Source organism: Embiotoca jacksoni, unplaced genomic scaffold, assembly GCF_022577435.1.
Source record: "Embiotoca jacksoni isolate LCO1_2020_lvr unplaced genomic scaffold, fEmbJac1.0.p SCAF_1, whole genome shotgun sequence".
In the NCBI taxonomy this organism is placed as follows: Eukaryota; Metazoa; Chordata; class Actinopteri; family Embiotocidae; genus Embiotoca; species Embiotoca jacksoni.
Window position 1 is genome coordinate 4,016,348 of NW_027185229.1, and position 20,843 is coordinate 4,037,190.

General features: G+C 44.7%; 1 protein-coding gene across 5 annotated transcripts in view; it reads left to right on the plus strand.

Moving 5' to 3' along the window:
- The window catches only part of foxp4 (forkhead box P4), a 93,840-nt gene that overhangs the window by 25,442 nt on the left and 47,555 nt on the right, over positions 1-20,843 (plus strand). For all 5 annotated transcript variants that reach the window (XM_069156910.1, XM_069156928.1, XM_069156936.1 and 2 more), the window contains exon 2: positions 8,815-8,994. In XM_069156910.1, coding sequence (XP_069013011.1) covers positions 8,824-8,994 — 171 coding nt within the window. In that variant the 5' untranslated portion in view covers positions 8,815-8,823. The remainder of the gene's footprint in view (positions 1-8,814; positions 8,995-20,843) is intronic.

Below are 20,843 nucleotides of genomic sequence, written 5' to 3' on the forward strand. Positions count from 1 at the left end.
ATTCTGGTGATAGAACAGTGTTATTAATGTCCTTGTCCAAGAGGCAGACATATTTTTTTGCTCTTTTCCCCTAAATTGAATTGAAGGCATCCCTTTTTCAAACGAATTACTCTATTAATTTATTTATACTGCACCATAAATTATTCTATTAATATTAGCATGTTCCAAATTAGTATGACTTCTCTCAATGTTCCTTCTACTTCTATTAATTAGCATGCTTGTCACTATAACAAAGATTTTTCTTTCTCTGATAAATTATAAAGGAGACATTTTTTAATACAATGAGAACTGCCTGAGAAATTATTAATATTTTAGTTGTGGCCTGTAAGACAAAAGTACGAAGAAAAGCGGGAGAAGAACAGAAAACTAACAATAACATGGAATACATTATAGACAGTCATTGGTATGCAACAGTGTTGATTTTTATTTTCTAAAAGGGGGGGGAAAAAAAACAGGACTGTGTGTGTGTGTGTGTGTGTGTGTGTTTGTGTGTGTGTGTGTGTGTGTGTGTGTGTGTGTGTGTGTGTGTGTGTGTGTGTGTGTGTGTGTGTGTGTGCGCGCACCCATACCGAATGCTCAGGGATATCATCTTGTTTTAGCACTTTTGGATAGGATGTGAGTTAATTACCTCTGTAACAGCTTGCACTAAGTTCAAAAGTACTAAAATTCAATTAATTTGAGAACTGGACATGCTATCATTTTCTCTGCATGTCTCCTTTAAAGTCTGGCCTGTTTTTACTGTGGACTTATTCAATTATATTTGATTAAACTCGCTCTGATCCAATCTATTAATTAACTAGGGAATGCGAAGTGCCCGACTTGAAAGACGATGTATGAAATTATATCATGTCCACTTTGATATTTATTTATTTATATTTTTTACACTACTATTTTTTAAATCCATTGTAACCCCTTTATTATTGTAAGTTCCTTTCGCCCGTTTTCAGGTAATATTAAATCTGTTCACTTTATCTTCCTCGTAATGCAAATTTTGATCATAAATGAAATTACGTCTCACCTAAAGGCAACTGCAACACATTTGGCTCTTCTTAAAATACACTTCCTCTTTCTGATTCTTCCACAATTTCGTCTTTTCACGCACTAAAATATAAATTATCCCATGTCATTGAAATTAGCAACTTGTTAATTTATTCTGTGAAGGTGGAGGATAACGGTGTCAGGAATAGATCACTTTCTTGTTGGAATTTCATGGTTTTGTTAATATTAATTGAAGGAAATTCCATTTTTTTTTTCACGTGCACCTGCAGACTTGCACGCACGCAGCTTCTATCAGATCTGAACGCACTCGAGGCCTTAAATTGTGTTTTGGGTGTGTGCACTTATGAAACCAGCCACCGAGAGTCAAACAGGTCACATCCACCGCACGTCGTTTCAACGTCACATCTGTTGCTCAAATACGAAAATGAAATCTCAGCCCACTTAAGTCTCAGTTTACTCATCTGGTTCACCTTGGTGTCATGTGTCCATTTCCCCGCTGACACCTTTTCATGTGTATTCCTACAAATTTCTCCTTCTCTCTCTCTCCCTCTCCTTCGCTCTCTGCCCCCCCCCCCCCTCCCACCACCTTACAGTGAAGGTCATTCTAATAAAGAGCTCTCATAGGACAGAGCTGCTAATTGCTCCGCGGCGCTCTAGCTGGTTTCAGATCCAAATAAAGGCACATCGGCTTTTTCAAAAGCTTCTCTCTTTCTTGCCCTGCATTCCTCCTCCTCCTCCCCCCTTTCACCTCTGTTCCACCATGTTAAATACAATCTGAGTAATATCCGTGCAGACTGTCATAGCCTGACCTCAGCCTCCATTACCTCTCCGGACAGAGGGGAGAGATGAAGGTGAAAGCTGGGATTTTTCACCTACATGATCACAGGATGATTTCCAACTGGCAGACGGGAACGCGCACGTGCACGCGCGTGTGCGCTTTACCTCTTTAGGAATGTACAACCCGTGATTTTAGGCGCAGATAAATGAGGTGTGCATGAAGTCCACTCCTTCTACAAATATTTGTGTGTGGTGTGTGTGTGCGTTTGTGTGTATCTTTGTGTCTGTATTTCGAACAGACAGCAGTCTGCGAGCTGGTAAATCACTTACTGCACTAAGAGAAGGTTCGAGGTGAAGGCAGGAGTGTATGTTTGCCCCGGTCATACACACATACGGAGCGATCTCATCGGTGCGGAATGTGCTGTGTGTTTACCTATGGCTCCAGAACCCACCTGACCGATGAGGGCTAATCTTTATGGGCTCTGTAAACAGGGACTTTGTCTTCAGAGAAGTGCAGGCAGGCGAGCAGACAACCAATTCACGCATGCACGTGCGCACGCACGCACACACGCACGCGCGCACAAGAGTAGACGGCGGGGAAAGGCTGTATGGTAGGTTACATACTGTACAGCAGTACACAGAAAAACACACATGCACGTGCAGAGGCTACAAGCACAAACACTATTAAATACCCAGTCAAACTGAACGCCATATGGCAGACAGGCCTGCAGAAGTACAGAAGAACTCCCCATGTTTACACAGCAGGGGATTGTTCTTATCATCTGCACTCTGAGCGCCTCTCTTCCACTCCTCAACAAAAGCACCGGCTTCTTCATTAGCCAGCTGCACAACACACCGGAGGTCAGACTGCGGGCCCGGCCGATGCTGCGAGCTTCTCTCTCTGGGTTGATGATGCTCTTTGAAGCCAGCCAGCCGGTAGTAGATATTGGCCCACATCTGACTTGACTATCTGTCTGTGGGAATAATGGAGTTCACCTGTTAGCACTGGATCAGGGCCAGGGCAGCCGCAGACATCCAGCATTAGCCCTTTGCTGTTAGCCAACCTTTTAGCGCTGGCTGGCGGCCAGAGTACCGCCTGAAGCGGTGCTGCTAGCTGGAGCTCGAGCTCTGCGTGGAAGCCTACCATACTTCTACCTACCGACCTCTGCTGTGGTGTCCTGCCACAAATCGGACTTGGCACGTAGCAAACGGCCAACTGCAGGAAGAAACAACCAAACTTGGAGAGGGAAATGATGGAAAATGGTTTTGTGTGTGTGTGTGTGTGTGTGTGTGTGTGTGTGTGTGTGCGCGCACTCGTGTGAGAACGTGTATTATTTCTTCAGCTTTCCTCTGACCTCATTCTCTTTTATTGAAGCTAATACACGTCAGCTCAGAAATGCCACGCAGATATCCCTCCTATCCCTTTTCCTCTGCTTCTCCCCTCTGTCATTCCTCTAAAGGCAAGAGAGGAGACGATTGCCGAAGATATCTGAAAAATATAGTGATACCCTGGGGAGCTATATATATTAAATATATATTTATAATTGTACGATATACTTAATTTATTTTTATTTTTTTTCTAAGACTGGATCACACGGTTTTTAAGACATTTATGTTTCACAAAATGATCCAAGATGTGAAATTAATTGAGCTTGTAAAAATTTGTCAATAAGAAAACTTTAAAAATAGATTAAAAAAAAAATCGGCTGATTTACAGTGATGCAGCAGTCTGAATATGTTTCACAAAATGTGTGAATTCAGTCGTATTTAGAGAGACACTGTTCCTAACAACTCTTCTCAACATGTCTTGACGTGCACAAGATTGCCTCATTAGTTCAATAGTAAATTATCTGCTTGCATGGAAAGGTAAAGAGGAAGGTGCTTCATTAGCAGGATGTATGAGAGCTTTACGGATGTGATGGAAACTCTTCCATGAGACTATGATCATACAAAAGTACCAGACATACTTCACTACCAGAATCCTTTTTAATGGCATTTTGTTTTTGCTCAGTGTTTCCCGCTTGTGTTTCTCACACGTGAACCAAAGAAAGGAATTAATAGAGATGGAAAAGCTCAGGTCTGTTCCTCGGTTCTGTTCTGGGGTTTGGGCTTAAATCACATTCCCTCCGGGCCGGTGTCACCGTTTATTTAGCGGAGGAATCTTTGCCAGCTTGCAGAGTGTGAAGATATGGGCGGCTGAGTGTTTACTAAATTATGATCTGTCTTTGTGTGTCATGTCCATGTCAATACAGATCAGCTAAGACGCTTTATGACGCGTTTAGGAGACAAATCCTGGAGCTGCTCCACTGACAGTAAATAGGACATTGTGGACTCAACGACAGCAACCACAATGATTTTTTTTTTTTTTCTTGTGACTGTCAGTTATAATTCAATAAAGCCCTGTTGGGTGTAACAGTTAACCAAATACTTTATGAATCCACTGAGTCCTTCATTGTCAACAGAGGCTTCTCCAAATTCTGTTTCCTGATTACAAAACAGGTTACAGCTCCCGTTCCTCAGATATTTTGTCTCCCGAAGAGTGTTTCGCTTGCGCGCAAATATTGATTGAACTATCAGAGATCATAGAAATAAACCTATGTGGATTCTATTTCAGGGTGAACACTTTAATGTTTTTCCTGGGTTGAACTTGCCACTAGTTACCAGGCATAACCAGAGGGAGAAAGACAGCACGCAGAGAGCAGGAGAGATAATTCAAGAGTCAGATGAAAGTAGGTAGATGATGGAGTGTAGATACTGGAACAGACATTTTTTTTTTTCTCTCTTTCTCTCTTACCACCCCCCACCTTCCCCCACCCTCCCTCCTCCACTCACACTCCCTCCCACCCTTATTCCCTCAGTTCTTTGCCTAATAAGCAGCGTTCCTGTGAGCTGATGCAAGGCAGAGGAAACAGAACAGGCGTTCTGGGACTGCTGGAAATATTCCCACATGAGGCATAACATGATAAAGACTTATTATCTCACTAAGCTGCTGTAAACACAGATGCACACATAAATGCACGCTGTACACAAGTCTCTCTCTTCCTCTGCCTCTCTCACACACAAACACGAGTGCATTCACAGAAACTGGCCCCGGCTTTACGTTTCTGATGAGCAGTGACCAGGAGGAATCTGACAGAGCCAATCCCTCGGACAAAGCCTGAGAGTCAGCCGCGGTGAGCCGGCTCACTGGGGCATTCGGCTCCGGCTTGTTTGAACTCTGCACAGCCGGAGCATGTGGGAAGAAACGGGCAGTTTAGTTCTGATTACTATTAGTGCACAATTTTCGGGAACATCTGAACAAAGCTGCGTGTCGGAACAGGACTCATCCCGACTCCTCTCCACTCATCAATCACAGCAGACCCACACATAAACACATGCACCTAGCGTCTGCAATGAGCTAATCCATTACAGTACAAAGGTAGGTGTCAGCCCCTTAGACAAACACGCACACGCACACGCACACGCACACACACACACACACACACACACACACACACACACACACACACACACACACGTATACACCGGAGTCATCACAAACATGTTGAGTCCCATTTCCCTCCTTCTCTTCTCCATCCCAATTAAAAGGCAAAGGAGGCCTTTTATTTCCCTCTCTTCCAAACACATTCTTTATCTCTCTGATCTGCGCTCCTCCCTCCCTTCCCTCGCTCGGTCCCCTCGGGGTAGTGGGAATGCCTCTCCCCACACACTCTCAGGTCAGGGGTTCAGCTCGAGAGGGTCTGAGCATGTAGAGCGATTGAGAGGGAGAGAGAAAGAGACACACAGAAAGGGTGAGTAGCGGGTTGAGGCAGGCCTCTGCACGGGCAGCTCCTCTTCGCTGCCAGAAACACTTAAACTTAAAGCTGTGTGTGTGTGTGTGTGTGTCTGTGAGTGTGTGTGTGTGTGTGTGTGTGTGTGTGTGTGTGTGTGTGTGTGTGTGTGTGTGTATGTGTATATCATAGCCCTAATCAGAGACTTCGGGGTAGATTTATGCCCCTGCCTTTTTCCCGACCTCCATTACACCAGCTTATATACACCCATTACAGGATATGACAGAGTACACACCCTTTAGACGAGCATACCAACACACTGCCTGTGTGTGTGAAACGGAAGGCATGCGCTCACGTCTTTACCCGCTCCCCACTTTCCCATTAGGTCCTTGTCCACCTGCGAGTTCTATCTCTCCCCGTCTGTCTTTATCTCTCCTCCCCTCATTGCTAATAAGGTCAATGAGAGAGAGTAAGAAGTAGATGGGTGTACAGTACATTAGAGCTGAGCACAGTATGGTACTGTGTGGGCCAGATAGCCGACCAGTGATTCATGCTTAGTGAAATGTGTGATGATGTGAGGAGTTTCTGCCGCAGTGCAAAGTCAGTGGAGTGTGCGGCGAGATCTGTTGATCACTCAGCACTATGCCTTGCTTCATAATATTACCTCAGGGAGTAGTTTGACCTAGCAGGGGTCTGGACCGGAGGCGGGAGGAGACGGGAGGAGGAGAGAGAACGAAGGAAGGGAAGCGAGCGTTGAGAAGAGGAGTGAGGTTGGAGATTAAGTGACTAGCTTTAAATGTCACAATAACGCTCTACTTCTCACTCTTAACTTCACAGGCGGATGGGTGCCAGGAGGGAGATAGTGGAGAGGCAGCGGGGAGGAAAAGTACTGCAGCGTGATTTGTGGCTTTCAAATAGCGCTGCTTATAGGGAGAAGACTTGAACTGGTGATTTATGTCTATAAGTGCCCTGTACCTTTAAAGGTGTTGCCTTCTAAAATTCAATCAAATACATTTGACACAATGTCCACGCAGTAGTTTGTCTGGGCTTCTGGAACTGGAGACGCCCAGTTGTCATGGAAATGGAGACACTTTGAACAATTCAAAAACGTCTTTGTCATTAAATGTCCCTTTTCTCTTGCCTTTCTCTCCCCTGAACCCAACCGGTCGAGCCAGATGGCCGCCCACCTCTGAGCCTGGTTTTGTCGGAGGTTTCTTCCTGTTAAAAGGCAGTGTTTCCTTCCCTCTGTCGGAGGTTTCTTCCTGTTAAAAGGCAGTGTTTCCTTCCCTCAGTCGGAGGTTTCTTCCTATTAATAGAGAGTTTTTCCTTCCCTCTGTCGGAGATTTCTTCCTGTTAAAAGGGAGTTTTTTTTCCTCCTAGCTTACGTGGGAATTGTTGGGTTTCTCTGTATAATGTTGTAAATTCTGCTGAAAGGACTTTACTGTGTTGGATGCCTTGAAGCTGTGTTGTGATTTAGCGCTATATAAATACAATTGACGTTTTGACTTTGTAAAAAACCTTTAAGAAAGACAGTCCTACCACAAAGTGTATCGCAAACCCCAAAAGCATTATTTCTCATTTGTCTGTTTGGACATGTGCGCAGGCCTTGAGAAATCTGCCTCCAAAACTACAGATACTTTCCCAATACAATCATGGTGAATGGAATTTTTTTTTTGTATGCGTATCGCACAAAGCGCTGAAAAAAAATTACGTTTTACAAATTCTACAGCAATCCAGGAAAAGTACGACTGTTTCTCAGAGTAATTCATACACCTCAGTCATTTTTGAATGCATTGAGTAGTAACTAAAAATTCTATTCACCTCTCCTCTATTAATACAAGAGCAGAAAATGTAGTAGCAGGTATCCCGAATCATTGAAAAGTATAACCAAACTATCTGCACGGTCGGGCACCTCTTCAGAGAGAATGTTTTTTATTTTTTTTATTTAGAGGACAAGCACATCCACCTGCACACACTTGTATTCCCACACATACAAACATGCTCAGTTCTCTGTCCCTCTGTAAGCATCTGGCAGCATTCCATTAACTACGCCACCAGCGATCTCTCACACCTTCACCTGCTGTCAGAGTCTCAGAGAAAAAAAACAGTACAGACACTCACACACACACACACACACACACACACACACACACACACACACACACACACACACACACACAGAGGTTCACCTGCTCTTGCCTTAGAGGAAAAGAAAAGTTAGATTCTCTCATGAAATGGCTTTTATTGTTTCCCCAGAAGACATGGGTTGTACGCCTCTGAAAAACATACGCACACAGACGGCGGGTAGAATGCCTCGATGGCGTTTTGTGTACCCACTCCGGGTTGCTGAAATAAAAGCAGGAGAAGTTTCCCCTTTAAAAGTGCACGCTTGTGTGTGTTAATTTCTAAAACTGGATGAGGCAGAAAGACGAGATTGAGCTTGTCATTAGGAGTTCACAGCTTGTGTGCTTGCATGAAGGTTTGTTTTGTTTTGTGTTAGCCGCCTTGTGTGTGTTCTGCGCGAGTGCGTATGTGTGTCTCCGTGTCTCCTCTTCTCCCACGCTCGGGCTCCTAACGATGGCAAATGCGCCCGTGTGTTTGCGAGGCGTTGTTTCTCAAAAACAACAACACATCCAGGAACGGCTCGTTTTGTCGGGTTTTGTGGAAGGAACACGCTCTAATTAGAGAGGTCCTCTGAAGGTGCATCAAACACGTCTTTCTCAAAGACCAACCTGCTCATGGCTCACACAGCGCACACATGCCACCTCTGATTATTGGAGAAATGTGTGTGTTATTTAACCATATAGCAGAGTATTAACAGCCTTGTCAGTTTAGATTTGCTGCACATCTGATCCTAATCCATGTGTACGCGCAGACACACATTTTCATGCAGACAAAAAAGTGTCTGCTTCAGGTGTGTGTGTGTGTGTGGGGGGGGGGGGGGTTCATGACCAAAACCCCTTTTTATTTTTTTTACAAAGTGCATGTGCACACACACACACACGCGTGCACACACACTCACACAATTCAATCCTCTATCACTGTGTGTTTACTTTAGTTTTCTACTTTGTTTGTTCTGTCAGATTGGAGCAGTCTTTCTGCTCAAGCTGCCCAGGTCACTTTTGTTCATTCTCTGTCTCTGTCTTTGTCTCTCTGTGTGTGTGTGTGTGTGTGTGTGTGTGTGTGTGTGTGTGTGTGTGTGTGTGTGTGTGTGTGTGTGTGTGTGTGTGTGTGTGTGTGTGTGTGTGTGTGTGTCCTCTGCTCTCAGGTGCCAGTGATGATGGTGGAATCAGCTTCTGAGACCATTCGAACGACACCGTCCAACCAGAACGGAGTCAGCAGCCTCAGCAGTCAATCGGATGGAGGGGGAGGGAGAGAGGGCGGGTCCAACGGAGACACCAATGGAGAACTAAGCCCAGTGGACTTACTGCACCTGCAACAGCAACAGGTGTGTGTGTGTGTGTGTCTGTAGCTGATGTGTGTGTGTTTTTGGGGCGTTTGTGCACTTGACATTATGTTTACATATCTACCTGTATTCACATGCTCATCAGACTTGTTTTGCAGTATGTGCTTTACATTGTCTGGAACAGCATGTACACACCGTTACGCCGTTACGTAATGTACAGATGTGACAACACTTAGTTGGCCAGACTCTGGTAATTGTCAGCCTTGCATGTGCGAGCAGTGAAAAGCTCTGACAGGTTGGCTCGACAGTGCTTTAATTATCCACCGTTCATAATGTGCCAACTAATTCCACTGGGACACAGTTCACCATAATAATTCATACACATGGGGTTCCCACTGATATTTTATTACAGGGTCCTAGTTGGAAAAAAATTTAAAACAAGAAGATCTACCTGCCATGTATAAGCTCTGCCTATGTGAAAGAAAGCAGTTTCACATAATTAAAATGGACACACTTCATATATGACTGACAGTTGTTAGAGTGAAGTCTCCTGTTTTATTTTATCACTGAGCCATGAAGGAGTGTTTGCATGCGTTTGACATGTCAGCGTGTAGTCTGCAGTTATGCTATTTATCTCCTGTGTGTCACTAGCCGCAACCCTACACACACACACACACATGCACGCACGCACGCACGCACGCACGCGCACACACACACACACACACACACACACACACACACACACACACACACACACACACTCACTCTCTCTGCGTCAGATGGAATTTTCTTTTCCCGGAACTTCTTGGATCATAGTCTACATTTTATTTCTCATTTCCCCTAAGACAGAACTCCTTACTGATTATTCTCTGAAGGACCGGGGCCTTCGCACATAGTGCATACACACACACACGCACAGAAAACATAGAGCACTTCAAAATCCAGGGGTCTTTACTTTAGTCATTTGTTCATAGCGGCACAAAAATGTTTGCTGAGTGTTGTCATCTCTTGATGGAAACTCGCTGACTCATGTTTTTCAGTCACTGATGTGGCATCTGCTGCAGTTGTTGAAGAGATGGAAAAGATAACAACACATTTACACATCCTCTTCTTCTCTTGTTCATTTTTAAGCCTACAGACAATGTTTATACCGCTCTGTGTCCCTCTCATTTTGCGCGTCCGCCCATCACAGAGAGTCGCTGTGTATTCTGGGCTCTCCAACACCAGCTGAGTTTCTAGTTGAGGAAACCCAGGAAAAAAAAAAATCCGGGTTTCCTCCCTGCTGCTAAAATTATTCCCCCTAATTATAATGATGGAGCCCTAGGTGAATGAAGAACACTCGAGGCCCTTCACTTCTGTCCTGCCCTCCCTCCTCCTTCCCCTGACTGAATCCTCACCCTGCTTCCTCAGCAACCTTCAGACGAGGACACACACACACACAGCCATGCACAAATGCACACACTTAAACACTAAACCTGTAGCTAATACAAAGCGGGTCTTTATTCTCTTGGACGTGTCTATGCTCTCTATGTTTTTGCACCTGTGTGTGTGTATATAGGTGTGTGTGTGTGTGTGTGTGTGTGTGTGTGTGTGTGTGTGTGTGTGTGTGTGTGTGTGTGTGTGTGAGTGTGTGTGCACCCTGGTATTTCCTCTCTTGAGCGGGTTACCAACCACAAACATAGCTCCCTCTCTCTTTCCATCTTTTTCTCTTCCTCTCTCTCACTATACTTCGCTTTTCCTTCTATCCGCTGTGGACCATGAAACCAAAGCACAACCTTTCCTCCAGATCCCAACGCTCACCTCACAAAAAAAACCATTACATCCACATATGTACCTTTAAATCCAAGTCTTTTTTTTCATTAGATCTATAATCTATCATTAATTTGCACAGATTGAACTGTCATGAGGCTGCGTTGTATCCTTAAGGATGCTCTCAACCTCTTCAGCCTTTTGTCTGTTGGTTTATTTATGTCTTTTTTACTGTACATTTAAATGGTGGCAGATTTTTGCACACTTTTTCATTCAAAGGTTTGCACATTTTTGGGGGATATATTCCCTCCACAGTTACATATCCTGTATATCTTAATGTAGATGACCCTCAGTGTATTGGTGTATGGTATAAGAACTACGTCTTAGACAATGAAATGTGCTAAATCGGTTGACCTTCCTCATTTTTATTTTCCATTAATATCAAATAAAACATTATGTAAATTATAAAATTGAAGTCCTTAAATAGTGATTACAATTTGCTAAATGTAGGTGAGTAGAGGTTTTATTTTTGCAGTTAGTGTTCCACTTTCATACAGAACAAATTATTTTTTTGAAAAGACGGTATATGCAAAACCTGTCCACCACTACCTCACTACATACAAACAGTTCTATAACATTTAATGTCCTGTTTATCACTCGGAACACTTTCATTTGAAATTGCCCTTTTTTTGTTAGCTCTATTTGTTTTAAAATTAGTCTTGAAAAATCCTGAATGATTCTGCAGTAACTCTCTTTCTGGAGGCACTTTTCTTCCGTGACTCCACCTCACTTCTTGATTAAACAGAGTTTTGGTGCGGCAGTGCTGGGTGGCCATATAGTGGTAGTATTTTTAGCTTCAGCCAACCACCTGAATGTCTAAAACCGCCACCTCCTCCTCTTCTTGTTCCTTTCTCCTCCACGCTTGAGTCTCTCACCTGAAGGTGTAGTGCAGAGCAGTGTTTGTGCTTAAACACCATGCCAGTGTGCACTGGAGCAGAAAAGACACAGGGACACACTCGCACACATCCGACACACAGAACTCCTGACAGCGCGGTGTTGTCAGAACACAAAGCCGTCTTTTCCTCGGCCCCTCGGGAACCTGAGAGAAATCACAGCCATCAAACCCCTGAAACTGGCCTCTCTGTCACCTGTCTCCATCTTTCTCTGACTCTTTTTCTCATAGATAGATAGATAGATAGATAGATAGATAGATAGATAGATAGATAGATAGATAGATAGATAGATAGATAGATAGATAGATAGATAGATAGATAGATAGATAGATAGATAGATAGATAGATAGATAGATATAGACAGACAGACAGATAGAAGGTTTGTTTGATGGTCAGAGGGAATGAAGGTAAAAGGACAGGCAAAGAGGCAGCACATCGGGGTGAGGTGGGGGAGGGTGGGCACTTGTGGGCTGGAGAGAAGAAATACAGGGATGAGGGAGGGGTGTAATGCTGAGACGTGTCAGAAAAGGGCGCCGGGGCCTCCCTGTGGAATGTGGCCTGTCTGCCTCCCTAGAAAGAACAGAGCAGGAAAAGAGGGAAGAAAGAAAGTGAAGAGGGGGCCGAAGACCAGTTTTTTTTGCCCCATCATCAGCAGGGAGAGATGAAGGAGGGGATAGGAGGGGAAGGGAAACAATGAGCGGAGTGGAGGAGTGAGAGGACGGAGAAGGTGGAAAAGTGAGAGTGCTGTGGAGAGTGCATGGCACTTTGTTGAGGTGCCGGGTGTGGACATGAAATGATGCATAGCAGAAGAGAAATGTAAGCAGGATAAATCCTAACAAACCTCAAAGTGTGTGCGTATGTGTGGCTGGGTGGAGGGCGCTCTGACGAGAACCAGGTGTCTTCAATTCTCTCCTTTTCTTTAAGTCTAAACCCCTTTTTTTTTTCTTTCTTTCTTTCTTGCAGCTCTGCCAGTCCTTCTTCCCTCTACTGTTCTCACCCATTTCTGTCTCCTCCTTTTTCTTTATCAATTAATCCCTTCTGGTGATCCAGTAGTAGCCAGCTGGTGATGATGGGAAAGTAGGAGGGAGAGGAAAGAGAGTGACTGTGGTAAAAAGGTGACTTTTCCTCCTGGGAGCTGGTAGGTTGACTAAACCCACCAGTGAGGGACTCTTCCTCTGTCTTTTCTCTCTCTCTCTCTCTCTCTCTCTCTCTCTCTCTCTCTCTCTCTCTCTGTCTTGCCTTCAACTCACTCTAAAACTCAAATAGAAAGTGAGAAGCAGACTGCAGCAGTGGTCTCCCTTCCCCGAGGGTTTAAAAGGAGCATTGGTTGAGAAAAAGGCAGTTTTAGAAATTGGTTTGGAGCGTCGATCCCCTCTCCCATTTGTCATGTTCCATTTTTTTCTTGAGTGCTTCCCTCTTTTTTTTTTTTTTTTTTGCTCTCTCATGCACACACACACACACACACAATCATTGTTCCTCTCCCTCTCTCCTACACACACAAACACACACAAAGGCAGTTACACACATGCAAGGGGCTGAGTTAATGAAGGGTGTAATTAAGGAGCCGCAGTGATGACTGGAGATCAGGGGGAACCGATACAGATCTCAGATATACACAAACACTGATGAAAGATAGCTGTTTTGTGTGTACGCACATGTGCACAGGGTGTGCATCTGGGTTTGATGCTGGGAATGCTTCACAGACAGATGTATGGGACTGGTGCATGTGTGTGTATGTGTGTGTGGTGTGTTTGTTCACAGACTGTGAGAGATGTTGCATGATTCAGATAACGTATGACTTCCTGTTAGATCGGCTAGACTCTGTAATCAGTATGGATGGAGGCGGGGAATGTTTGGAGGCCATTTTTCCAGTGTTGTAAAAAAAAGCCTTGCTAAATTATGAGGGGTGAATGTTGGTCACTGGGACAGTTATGTCTTGTTTGACCTCCAGCGATCCACTGAGTTCACTCTCAGGTCAGGAGAGCGGAGGAGATGGAGGTGAATGGGTGGTTGTAGAAGAGATTTTCTAGATAGTGTAAAGGTGTATTTATTTAAACAACGCTTCTGTGTTGTGCATCTGCGTGACAGGTTGCATCCCATGTGTGCATTTTTTGGTCTGTATTGTGTCTGCTTGCATGCGTAACCCCTCTGTATGTAAGCGTCTGCATGTGTCCTTCCGTAGTGTGTGCTGGCCAGTAAATCAGTCCCAGGCCCCTCTCTGAGTGCTGTCACCTCCTAAAAGCTTTCCCTTGGTCTGGGCCGGGCAGTCCTCTTTATGTGTGAGGTCAGCACAGTTCACAGGTCACCAGGGGTCATGCTGAGACAGAGGAGGGGGGGAAGCAGGGGTTGCCTAGCATCACAGAACACCCACTGCTGTTACCGCGGCGATACAAAGAGACCTATAGAACAGCAACTTCCTCTAGGAGTCTTAAAAGCACCAGCAGCTCCCTTTATCTTTGACTCTTACCTCCTTCTTTCGTTCCCTGTCCATCTTCTCTGTATATGAATCTGCTTGTAATAATCAATAAAGGCAATTACAAAGCATCTACATTAGAGGCACAGACTTTTCTCTTCAGACATGTAAACAGCACACGCACTTGCAGATACAAACCTCATGGCTTTCACATGACTCCCCCTCCTCATATTTCTCATTCAGTGATTTTTTTTTCACACATTGAGACCTAATTCTGAGATGCTGAGATGTTGTATTTATGAGCACCCATAAAACTTTTTTTTACTGCTTTTTCCAGTCAGGCCACTGAATGGTGGAGAATCCATGCAGTGAGAGTTGGAGAGCAGGTCTTTTGTTCGCACCACTGATGTCCTTTCAGTCCCTTTTTTTGCTTTCGTAATCGTAATTTCTCCACTCCATAACCTCTGTATACATGTTGGTTCTCTAATTACAGAGGGAACGGTCAAGTGTCATTTGACACGTCTGGAATCATAGCTGAGACATACTGCAATAGTTTTCACATTTACAAGAGAGAGAGAGAGAGAGAGAGAGAGAGAGAGAGAGAGAGAGAGAGAGAGAAAAAACAAAAACCTTAACAATGAGGTTTATTGTCTGAAGTGCTGCACAGAAGTATGCTGCAGAGCTCCTGTGGATAAAGGGGAGGTGGACAGTAGACATGGTCCACCAGGCCAGATCAGCCGGCATGGACACAGTCATGGTTGGCCGGCACAGCCAGCCCAGAGGCTCAGAGACAAGAATAGACAGATACCAGCCGAGGAAGAAATATATGTGTGTGTGTGTGTGTGTGTGTGTGCCACACATGTGTTGTGGAGACCTACTTATACACACACACACACACACACACACACATACCTGGGCACCTGAAGGGGTTAGGTTGGGTTCGGTTGCCATGGGAGTGTTTGGAAGCACTTACACTGGGTAGGCCTGGCTGTGACTGTCAGGTAAATAACACACACACACACACACACACACACACACACACCTTACACTCACACTCACACACACTCTCATGCATGAGCCGGAACTCTCCACAAAGAATTTTCTGTTTTCAGAGAGCGCAAAAAGTCACTTGTTGACTCACTCTTCAGAAGGCATCGCCATGGTGACCGAGGCCTTTTTAAGAGGTCACAGGTCATCGAACAAAGCTGAATGACCTCATTACTACTACTGGTCAGTGACAGTGGGCTGTGTGTGTGTGTGTGTGTGCGCGCTGTGTGTGTGTGTGTGTGTGTGTGTGTGTAAAGGAGTGCCTGCTTGCATTGGTCACCCTCTGCTGTGTTCTCTATCAAAAAGCTGCAGCCATAATTGGTTTTAATTGACGTGTGCTCTGATGCACCGTTTCAGAGTTCATTAGGGGCAAGACACTCATACAAGAGAGCATTAGTTCGCAGCCCCACCCCACCCCCCACCACCACCACCCATCACATTAGCAGGTCACACTAAATCCTCCTGCAGTGGTCCATGTGTCCTCTCTGTTCTTTAAGTCCTTCCAGTCCGGACTCCCAGAAAGGGACAGTCACCAGGGGAGGCGAGAGAAAGTAAAGACAAAATGTGCAATGCTTGCAAGGCTTCTGGGCAAGTAGTTACCCTGGAAACAGTTGAGAGCCCTGGATGCACACAATGAACACGCACACATACACACTGCGCACACAAAAGCTGCAGAGGCCTAAAGTGTTGCTAATTAGCTAGTCTGTGCTGGTTCTTTGTGTGAGCCATTTTAAAGGAGAGATTAGAGTCAACAGGGAGGAGGAGAGGAATGTAGCTCTTCTCTCTCTCTTGTTTGCCTTCTTCCTGAGCTCTGGAACAGAGCATGGCGGCCCTTTTTTTTTTCCACCTGATCACCAGAATGCATTCGTTGTCTTGTTAGTGAACTCTCCCATAACTAAAACCATATCAAAAGAAAGTATAGTAGAGTAAGTATAATACAACTTAATTTAGATATCATTTAGAATTATGAAAGCTTTTGTAAATCATAAAAAGTGACACAAAGCAAATGTCAGACTCCTCAAACCAAAAGTTCTCCTTTCAGTCACATACTGTCACATGATAGTATGTAAGTGTTGTTTCTTATCTGTTGTCACCCAACTTTTTTTAAATTTTATTTTCATGTTTTATAGAAGCAATGAAATTCAATATACACTTTACTCACCATTTTCATCGCTTTTTAAAAATATCAGACACGTTTTTAACAAAATTATTGGAAGCGATGTTGAAATAAAAAAAATAAATAAAAAAACAGGCTGATTAATAACATCGTGTTTACTTTTGTTTTGTTTCTTTCTAATAGTTATTAGAAAGAAACTTGTGACTGGTGATTAAAACCTCTTTGGTTCCTCCTGGAAGAGTCACCACTGTCACAAATCTCCAAACAAAACTTTTTGCGAGAAAAGTTTAAATGTATCTGATGGAAATTCAACATTAATAAGACCTTTTTTTAACAATTGAAAATGAACCTGGGCTTTGTGGTATTTGAAACCGTAACAATGTGCCTCTTCACATCTGGAGGGGCTGGCCCTCTTACTAAATCACACAGTACACATTAGAAATGGGGAACACACTTCCCCATTTCCCCTTTTTTTTAGAACACACCCCACCCCTGTTTCTCATTTGGGGAAGTTAAAGATGTTGTGCTTGTTTAGAAGTTCAACTTCTTGTACAGCAGCCAGCCTTTGTTGTGCCTGCCCACTTCCGGTGTTTGTGTATGTGTGTGATGTGTGTGTGTGTGTGTGTGTGTGTGTGTGTGTGTGTGTGTGTGTGTGTGTGTGTGTGTGTGTGTGTATGTGGTAAGGGTGGGTGTGAGGGTGTGTCTAGCTCCATCTCCGCAGCCACAACCAGGTGTAAAAACCCTCTGAACCAAAAACATGAAAGAGTTTTATTTCCATCGAAGTGGGCAGGCGGGCTAATACTTTTACAGGCCACTGACTAAGAGCGTGTTTTTCTGTTTAACCAATAGGCGTCTGAGTGTGTACGTTTGTCTCCCTGTGTGTGTGTGTGTGTTTGTGTATATATATGCGCACATGGCAGACGGTCTCTGTTTGTGTATGTATGTGTTCTCCCTCTGTCTCCTGAGCTGAGTCTTGGCAGTGTCTTGCATGTGTTATTAGTTTGCTCTTTTTTTTTTTTTTTTTTTTTTTTTCTTTTCTTGGTTATTAATAATAAGAGTTAAACGGTTTCCATATGTGAGGCCTGGTTGCCAGGCTAGTGCTATCCTCATCATGGACTGGCCTCGCACAGTCTCCCCCTCTCACCAGTTGCTGGGCAGGAGGAACAGCTCGAACTCTGGAGGTCACCTGGCTAAGACCGAACACCTCAGTGGCCTTGTCTTTCCAGGAGCATAACCAAACTACTTAACTGTCCTACCTTATGCAAGATGAGGGCTAAATATTACAAAGTACACTATGCGTATGTGTGTGTGTGTGTGTGTGTGTGTGTGTGTGTGTGTGTGTGTTTTCCTCTATGGGCTGGGTCTGTCTGGAGCGAGACCTTCCTCTCCTGCCAAACGAGCTGTGCTGAAAACCGCAGGGAAACTGCATATGTGTATATAATGCATGACGTGTATTTGTGTGTGTGTGTGTGTGTGTGTGTGTGTGTGTGTGTGTGTGTGTGTGTGTGTGTGTGTGTGTGTGTGTGTGTAAGGAAACTGCTGTAGAGCTATTTGCCATCAATTAGCCGCCTGGACTGAGACGAGGCCTACAGTACAGAGGGAGCTGCTTTTATATTCTCAGGAAGGGAGTTCCTCTTTCTTTCTGTCCTGGCTCACCTCATCATTATCTTTAATTGTCAATTTTTTGATGCCCCCTTTTCCCTTCACTCAACATTAAAAAGCTCCAAACATCTCCCTAAGAGGCGGTAGAGTTGTTCTGCGTGTGAATTCGAGATGTGTGTGCATCGTGATGAATTGTGTCATGATATAAAGCAGCCCTGGGTATTCAGTCAGCTCCTTTTTATGACCCTGCATATACCCCTGTGAATCAATAGAAACATTAGATGAGTGTATGGACATACTTGAAGGGGAGAGGTTTTCTCGTTTCACCAAACAGTTTTGAACTGAAGAGAACCATCTGGAAAACGGCGGGGTCCCCAGAGTTTAGAACAGGTCCCTTTTGTGAAAAATAGTATGTGAAAAAAAAAAAATCTAAAATCAGCCAGGGTTTTCAAACATTACGGCATATTTTGAAGTTCTTTTGGAGTTTGTGAGTTTTTATTGCGTTGGCTCTCGAACGCGGTCTTTCCTCTCTTTAATGGTCAGTCTGGGCCCAGAGAAGCTTGCTTCAGCCGTTTTAAAACCTCAGCTCTCAAACGGTGCCTTTATATTGCGGAAACATTACATTAAATAGCTGAACAGGATTGCTGCTGGCTGGCGGTTCTGAAGGTGTCCCACATAGCTCGAGTTCGACGGCGTCCTAAACAGACGTGCAGCTTAAGCTGGTTTACGCTGGTGGACGACTGGTCAGTTGACGTTTCTACGAGCGAAAAACAAACGACAGGAGGGCTGGTGAAGGGAGGGCGGAAGGACCTGATTAATACCAGAAAAAGAGAAGGCGTACGTGAGGACTGGTCGGAGGAAAGGGGTAAAGTCTTGGCGGAGTGTAGTTTATTTGTAACACACCGTGAAATTGACGGGCTTTAGAGGGCTTTGGTTGAAGCTGCTGCTTCCCTTCACGTATATGTTTACCCCCTGGAAACCCCTGATCTCCACTTACAATAGTGTGTATACCGCTCCCCGTCCATACCGCTCCCACTTCTCTCAAACTGTCGTATCTACCACGAACGAATAAGGCCACTTAATGAGGACTTTTTGAGTAACACAACAGAAATCTCTGTAGTTATTTGTTACTTTCAGACCGAAAACACTTCCTGTAGTTGCTGCTATCTGCTCGGAGGTTTTCTCCCTTCCAACTTCCATTTGTGTCCGGGCAAAAATCAGCAAATTTCCCATTAAATTTAATGTCTGGTGGAAAATATGAGCATCCGTGTACTCAGCTGCTGTAATATTTGGTTGGAATAAAACCTTCCAGACAATGGCGTCGATGATGACAGTGAACTACGAGACTGTCAATCATCTCAGCAATTTACAATAGCTATGCAAAATTATATACAGGGCTCCATATTACAGATGTACTTTAATAATACCTTAAATATTTTACGTGCAACTTCACTGCTTGCAGCTTTACCTTAAACCATCACTGCAGAGGTCTTTGTCAGACAGTCAGGGTAAGGCGAGGGTCCCCTCATAAGGCCGACAGCTGCACTCACAAGGCTTGGCTTCCACCAGTAGGCCTGGACAATCTATTTTAGGCCGCCTGTCTAGCCCATATCTGCTCTCAGAATTTACTGTGGCGAATAAGGGTATGGGTAACACATTTCTCGAGCTGAGAGGGGTGGGGGTGGGGGGTTCAGGACATAAGAAAGACAGAATACTTGGCCAATTGCCAGACAAACTTTTGCGAGTTCTACATTATATTGAGGGGCGGAGCGAGAGACAGATCGGGTGATGTAGACGGAGAGAAATAAAGTAGGAGTGATCTGGGAAAGCAATCTGGTTTTTGTGGTGACTGACAGTGATGCATTTGATATGTGAGATTCCACTGTGGCTGTAACCAAGCCTTCACTCATATATGCCCCAAAGTCGTATAGCAATCCCACTAAATGTCACCTCTTCAGTAAGCTCACTTTGTGTACGGTGTGTGGGTGCAAATACCGGGCCAGCTTCTCCAAGGCAGGTGAGCTGCTGTGTATCATCATCCTTTTAACAAATTTACATGCTTTGAAGATGGTGTTACATCTGTTCAGTCTTGTTTCGTCTTCTCTCTGATCACGATTCCCTCTGAGTATCCACAGAAAGAGAAGGAATCAAAGATAAGGGAGATTTAGAGCCAGAGAAATGAGTAGAGTAGCAAAGAAAGGGAGAGTAAATTAAAGTCGGGGGGGGATTTTATAGGAGTTTTGAAGGTGTTTTTGGTGCCAAAGTGGGGAGAAGCAATGCGCATGGCTATGAGGGGATCACCGGGACGACCCAGGAGGATGGCAGCATCGCCGCAGCTTTAGCTCGGCTTTCGGCTTCGATGACAGCACTCCAGAAAAGGAGACAGAGAAAGAGGGAGCTATGAAAAAAAAAAAGAAGAAGATCCACCGTTTCTTTCTGAACCCAGTCTCTCCCACCGATCCAAAATCAGAAAGCATGCAGACCTGTAGAAAAGCAGCTGGGTGTGACGAGATTCTTCACCCCGAATCTCTCCACCCGCCTCTCCATCTATCGCTCTCTCTCCTGGGGGAAGAGAGAGCGGATAGAGTGGAGGAGGAGAGCAGCATCGTAAGCCTCCCTCCGCAGGCAGCTAAGCTAGTGAGGCAGACGGGGGATAGTTGTTTGGCGTTGAGGAGATCTGTTGCCTCAGACCGCCACTCAAACATCTGAATCACTCGCTCAGTCGTGCCTAGTTTGGCTCCCGTCATGGACAGATGAAACAATGAGCTTCTCTCTCACCCTCGATTGTGCTCCTGTTTTTTTTTTTTTGTACTCTCTTCTTTTTGGTCTTTAAGAGCGAAGAAATATGAAACCACCTGCCTCCTCCTTGCCCTTCCTAACCCTCCTCCCTCTCCTGCTCCTTCTCCCCCAAGGACAGCCCACTGTCTGCCCCGGGGGCTGTTTATCTAAGGGGTGGAGGGGGTGGGGAGGCTAGATGGGTGTGTGTGTGTGTGGGGGGGGGGTTGTTTCG